Raw genomic sequence first — 6715 nt, 5'->3', positions numbered from 1 at the left:
GCAGGAAGGATTTAAGAAGACGTCCTTAAAGACACTCCCTCGACTCACACACCACACTTCTGCTTATCTTTGATTCTCCAAACTTAGTCACACGGCAAAACCTGGCTGAAAGGGTCTGGGAAATGTGGTCTTTTAGCTGAGTATCAGTGCGTTGAGCTCAAACTCAGGATTCCTGTTACTTAGAAAGCACGGGCAATGGATACTGGGGGCAGCTAGAAATCTCTACCATATTCTCTAAATTCGATTTCTGAGGCTACTGTTCACTTGATACCAAATCCGAGAAAGGACAGCACAAAAATGAAAAATTACAGGCCAATCAAACTCATAAAGAAAACCGCAATGTCTACAGACAGAGTAATACTGTTCCGATTTCAAATGAAGTCAAGCCAGGGGCCTGGAGAGCTCCCCCACGGAACCTGGAGGAATGGTAGTCCAGTCCTAAGCTTCAGGGGAAGCGAGAAGCGGAGTAAGGTCTCATAAGCTCCGTTCATTTTATTTCGCTCTTCCCCCCTTTAATTTGACTTGCTGTCATATAGCAAGGGATTTTGAAGTATCTCAACGGAGAAGATCAAGTACAGACACGACTCGCCTCTCGCCTGAAGCCCTATATCACCTCTGGTGCAACCCCGCCGCCTCCAGGGCGAGAAACCACAACCCCCAACAGCCCTTGCGGGCCTGGGGCGAGGACATCCCGTTGATTGGTTGTCCCGCAGCCCCAGGCAAACGATGATTGGCCGGGTCTGGGAATGGGGTGGGGCTAAGGCAGTTGCGGGAATCCGAGCAGAGGCAGAACGAGGAGCGCGGCTGGGCATTTCGTGCCAGACGTCGGCGGCGGCGCGGCGGCAGCGGGCCGGGAGAGAAGCATGGCTCGGGGGTACGTCTGCGTGCTGGCCCTGGCGGCCGTGCTGCTGCTAGGTATCGCCGCCGTCTCCAGATCGAAGGGCCTGCGGGGCAAGGAGCCTCAGAGGGCGTCGCGAGTCCCTTCTGAGTTCAGCCAAGGGGAGCGCGTCGCGATGAAGGAAGGACTGAAAGGTGAGCCTGGGTCCTCTTCGCACACCTGTTCTCAGGTATAGGTCCCTGTCTCCTCGGGCCAACCCGTGACTCTGCTCTCCTGACTTAGAAGGGCCGCTGCTCCTAGCCCCGGCACCTCGTGCCCTGGCTTGGGGGGCGCCACTCGTCCCCCAGACCTGGCTTCCGAGGCCTCCAGTGTTCCCTGCCTTTGTCCCTATTCGCATGGCCGTCACCTGCCCTGTCCCCGCTTGCCACGAGGATTATAACACCTTTTAGTTGTATTTTTAACCTTTGAAAGATTTCGCTTATGTTAAATCTCTGGGATATCCTAAGACTGAAGGATGTTAATCTTATCTGCAGAGGCAGGAAATTGAGGCTTAAGTCAGTGAAATGGTCTTTCCCAGGACCCCACAGCAAGGACTGGGAACTGGATGAAAACATGTAGTGCCTATAGGACCCACTGGGCACCAGATGGCTCGAAGAAGGAGTGTGGGATGTTACTGCAGTGTGGGACAGTCCTAATTTCCTCTCCTAATTAAAGGACATCTCTCCCCTAGACCTCAAAACAAGGCTAAAAACTCGTTTATTTTCTGAATCTGCATTTTCCGAGACAAAAGTTTCTGTTGAATGCTAGATCCTGTGGGACAATGGGAGCCTTCCTCACCCTGAGGCTTTCATTAACAATGGATTAAAAGAAACTGCGTACATAGACATGTGCAGGCAGGTCAGGGAGCAAAGCTCACCCGCGTGGTTAAACATAAATTGTGTGTGTGCTGGAGTGACAGGCCTGGGAAGCAGAGCAGGACCTTCCCAAAGCGTCCAGGATAAGTAGTTCTCTGAGAGGCACTGGGCAGCTGCTCGCTGGAGTCTCTTTGCACGAAGAAACCAAAAGCTAGATAGGACCCTAAAGTAGGGAACTCCTAACAGCATGGCTTGCAACTCTTAGCAGGGGCAGAACCTGAGCTCAGCTCTCGCCTCTGCCTCTCATGTAGGTGGTTTATTTAATCTGTTTTGACCTTGGCTTATGGTCTATGGTGTAGGTTGATCCTTAGCAAAACTGAGTACAGAAGTAAGTTTTTCCTTCAGAGGCCCTCCCTTGACTTCAAGCTGCCCTGGAGGCATTTGTTCCACTGTGTTTTTGGTTAGCTGTCTGGTGAGATATTCTCATAATTCATTGTGTCTCCCCTCCCAGTGGTGGTCACATTTGACAGTGGAACTCTTGAACAAGAGTGTAAGGCCTTCACGGCCCCAAGGCCTGAGCCTGTTGGCAGTTGAGGAACTGAAACATCTGGGTAGGAGAAGGTGAGCCTATTTAGGACTGAGGAGCTGGTTTGGGAGCTCCAAAGTCCACCCCTTCCCAGGCGCCATGGGCCCAAGTAGCTGGCCTTGGTCTGCTGGGCCGTCCGAAGGAGTCAGCCCACTCTCTGCACACCAGACACACAGAGCCCCATTCGTGCCGCATCCCAGGCCGATGTGCTCCTTGGGGTCCTCAAAGGGATGGTGGTTTTGATGAGGATTATTTTAGGCTGGTTACTGTTAAAAACTGCAGATGAGAAGGAGGCTCTGAGGAGTGGAATTTGCTTGCCCTTTGATGAGAGATATTTGCATTTGTGAGGGAAGTCTCCATCTGTGGGGGGTGTCTCCCTCTCTGCACCAGGGGGAAGGGGGGATGACCTTATCTCTAGAAACTCTTAATGGGGACGGCAAGGACTTAAGTCTTGCTTGTTGTGCTTGTCTGGTAACCTCATGTAGCTGACTCCCCCCACCACCAATGTCCTCCTTTGTCTTTAGCTAAAGATAATATTTAAGGTGGTGGCTTCTGCCATTTACTTGATCTGGTTTGATTCTTATCTAAAGTTATAGGACCACCCAATAACCAGACCCCACCTGCCCTGATACCATTTTAACAACTCTTTTTACATATTCTTTCCCTTGTCTTGTAAAGAGATAACTCACATACCTATGCCTTAAATTTAGCCCTACTCTCAACCCATGTTTTTGTTTTTGTTTTGTTTTGTTTTTGAGGAAGATTAGCCCTGAGCTAACTACCAGTCCTCCTCTTTTTGCTGAGGAAGACTGGCCCTGAGCTAACATCCATGCCCATCTTCCTCTACTTTATATGTGGGATGCCTACCACAGCGTGGCATGCCAAGCGGTGCCATGTCCTCACCGAGGATCCAAACCAGTGAATCCCAGGCCTCCAAGAAGCGGAACGTGCAAACTTAACTGCTGCGCCACCAGGCCGGCCCCATCAACCCTTGTTTGCAGCGGCAGCAGCAGCTCCTCCTGCCCGTGGGTCCTGTCCTCATGCAGCAGCTCCTCCTGCCCGTGGGTCCTGTCCCCATGCAGCAGCTCCTCCTGCCCGTGGGTCGTGTCCCCATGCAGCAGCTCCTCCTGCCCGTGGGTCCTGTCCTCATGCAGCAGCTCCTCCTGCCCGTGGGTCCTGTCCTCATGCAGCAGCTCCTCCTGCCCGTGGGTCGTGTCCCCATGCAGCAGCTCCTCCTGCCCGTGGGTCCTGTCCCCATGCAGCAGCTCCTCCTGCCCGTGGGTCGTGTCCCCATGCAGCAGCTCCTCCTGCCCGTGGGTCGTGTCCCCATGCAGCAGCTCCTCCTGCCCGTGGGTCCTGTCCCCATGCAGCAGCTCCTCCTGCCCGTGGGTCCTGTCCTCATGCAGCAGCTCCTCCTGCCCGTGGGTCGTGTCCCCACGCAGCAGCAGCTCTTTACTGCCCGTGGGTCGTGTCCCCATGCAGCAGCAGCTCTTTACTGCCCGTGGGTCCTGTCCTCATGCTATTCCACACTGTTCTCTGAATAAAAGAGCACTACTGCCAGACCTTGAGAGTCCAAGAAATCTTTCTTTCGACTTCTCGGCTCACCAACCCCGCATCATTTCTGGTGGCCCGTACAGGGATCTTGCTTCAGGGGATCTGGCGTCAGGGGATGTTGCTTCAGGAGATCTTGCTTCATCGGCTTGTGAGCTCGAGTTCTGGTCAGTGCCCTTTTTTCCTTGTGCCTTTCTCTTTTTCAAGGATGGATCTAAATTCACTTCTCCATCGGGAACCTTCTTGGACAGCTGTATGGATCCACGTTTGCTGCCCATGGCTACTCTATGGGGCAAATCATGGCATTCAGCTTGAAGAGAATCAGTACCTTAAGCCTGAGGGTGATGGAGAATGAATTAATCCATTCCTTCCTGACTCTGTCTCTAATATATAAATTTTACATGGGCACAGGTCAGCCACTTAAGTCATTAGGATAGTCGCCAATCTCCAAGACTCCCATGGCAGGTTTCCTTTCCCAAGGCTGGAGTGGTATCCCTCCCTATGGCTCCTGACCACACTCCAAACCGTGGGAAAGTCCCAATCGGGACTCTGGTTCAAGGAAAGCACCAAACTCTAACCTTTGGTTGAGTATGGGAACCCCTTCTTGGGAGAACGGCTCCAGGATGCAATTGGGTAGAATGTCCCCCAGACTGGTGGAAAATTCCTCACTGTTTTTCTCTATCCTTTTCTCTCTGGGACCATTCACCAGGCACCTATTACTGCCAGGCAGATTAGGGAAGATATGCAAGGGATGCCCCCATCATCCCTTGTTACAGGAACCCCATTGGGGGGATTTTCAAGGTAATGGCTCCTTTTCTCTCGGGGACCATTCACCAGGCACCTGTTACTGCCAGGCATAACAGGGAAGGTATACAAGGGATGCAATGCCGGGGGACGCCCCCATCACCCCTTGCTATAGGAACCCCACAGGAGGAACAACGGGTAGGACGCTGCCCTAGGTTCAGGGGGAATTTTCAAGGTAATGGATCCTTTTCTTTCATCTCTCTTAAAGTTCTTTTCCCTCGGGGACCATTCACCAGGCACCTGTTACTGCCAGGCAGAATAGGGAAGGTGTACAAGGGATGCAGGGGATCTGGCTTGAGGGGATCTCGCGTCAGGGTGTGTTGCTTCATCGGCTTGTGAGCTCGAGTTCTGGTCAGTGCCCTTTTTTCCTTGTGCTTTTCTCTTTTTCAAGGATGGATCTAAATTCACTTCTCCATCGGGAACTTTCTTGGACAGCTGTATGAATCCACGTTTGCTGCCCATGGCTACTCTATGGGGCAAATCATGGCATTCAGCTTGAAGAGAATCAGTACCTTAAGCCTGAGGGTGATGGAGAATGAATTAATCCATTCCTTCCTGACTCTGTCTCTAATATATAAATTTTACATGGGCACAGGTCAGCCACTTAAGTCATTAGGATAGTCGCCAATTTTTACAGTAACCCTCAGGTACTGCCTTCATAGTGTTAGTGACAGGAGCCAGGAGCTAAACTCCTCTAAATGAGGGGGAGTGACTGAGAGCTTGGGGGCTGACAATAACAGTGATTAGGATATAATTTCCTATATTGACTTGAGTATACACGCTCAGGAGGAGACGGTAAGGTGCAGTAAATTATAGTCCTGCCTGGTTATTCTTTGTGATGGCAGCACCAGTTGCTATTCAGATCTCAATGTGATAAAGGATTCTGTTTCCCTGCATCTTTGCCAATACTTGATATTATCTGTTTTTATAATTCTTTCAGTTTTATAATTCTTGTCAGTTTAAAATCCTTGTCAGTTTTACATATCTTGTTAGATGTAAAGTGTTACCTTATTATTTTCTTGTGTTCCTGATCCTAGTGAGGCTCAGCGTCTTGTTAGTCAGTGTCCCTTCTTTGCGAATACTGATTCATATCTTTTGTTGGGCTTTATCTTTAAGAACCATATTAGCCTAGGGGCCGGCCCCCATGGCCAAGTGGTTAAGATGGAGCGCTCCGATTCGGCGAAACCTGTTTCTCTGGTTCGGATCCTGGGCGCGGACGTGGCACCGCTCATTGGGCTATGCTGAAGCGGCGTCCCACATAGCTCAACCAGACGCACTCACAACTAGAACATACAACTATGTACCAGGGGGCTCTGGGGAGGAGAAAAACAAAAAAAGATTGGCAACAGAATGTTAGCGCAGGTGCCAATCTTTAAAAAAAAGAGTGAGAGAGAGTGGAAGTGTTACCAATTAAAAGAAAATTGAAATGAAAAAAAAGATAACCATATCAGCCTAAATAAACCCCAAAGACTTGGGTTTAAATCTCGGTTCTGCTGCTTGTTTCTGGACCGTCTTGAGCAGCTCGCCTGACCTCTCTAAGTTTGTTTCCCTCCTTTGAATTAGGGAAGACAGCAGTGCCTGTCTCACGGGGTGGTTTTGCCCTCCGCAATAAGATAGTGAATGCAAAAGAACTACTTCTGCGCAGAGGGCTGTGGGAAAACCAGTGGTTGTTATCATCTGCAATCTTGCGTCTCTGACGATCTGACTCTGACAGGTGCTATCCAGATTCCAACAGTGTCTTTCAGCCCCAACGAGTTCAACACGACAGCCCTGGCTGAGTTTGGAGAATACATCCATGAAGGTTAGCCACAAGCTGTGGAAGGGGTGGGAGGTAGCATGCGGACACGATTCTTTTACAAGGCGATAAAGGTTATTTTGTGACTGAGCAGTGGGCAGTCTAATTCCCACGGGCCTATTTTGAGTGCGTCTGTAGTGAGGGGGTACAGAAGGGAGCATCCAGGAGTGAGAATGGAGGCAGACTACAAACTCTGAATTTGCCCTTTGAAGAACTAAGGCATGCAGCTGTTGGGCTGGAGTCTGAACTCTCCCAATCTTTGTCCTAAATATGCGTCGGTTGATAAA

The 6715-nt window shown here is 50.6% G+C and overlaps 1 protein-coding gene across 2 annotated transcripts in view; it reads left to right on the top strand.

Annotated features, from left to right (window-relative positions):
* The first annotated feature begins 736 nt into the window (after positions 1-736).
* The window catches only part of PM20D1 (peptidase M20 domain containing 1), a 35758-nt gene continuing 29779 nt past the window's right edge, over positions 737-6715 (top strand). Inside the window, exons 1-2 of one of the 2 annotated variants that reach the window (XM_008524561.2) lie at positions 737-1032; positions 6348-6434. In XM_008524561.2, the coding sequence (XP_008522783.1) occupies positions 864-1032; positions 6348-6434 (256 nt within the window). In that variant the 5' untranslated portion in view covers positions 737-863. The remainder of the gene's footprint in view (positions 1033-6347; positions 6435-6715) is intronic. The other variant, XM_008524562.2, reaches the window with a different exon arrangement.

This window comes from Equus przewalskii, chromosome 23, assembly GCF_037783145.1.
Source record: "Equus przewalskii isolate Varuska chromosome 23, EquPr2, whole genome shotgun sequence".
In the NCBI taxonomy this organism is placed as follows: domain Eukaryota; kingdom Metazoa; phylum Chordata; class Mammalia; order Perissodactyla; family Equidae; genus Equus; species Equus przewalskii.
Note: the sequence above shows the minus strand (reverse complement) of the source record. Positions and strands in the feature narration are given on the sequence as shown.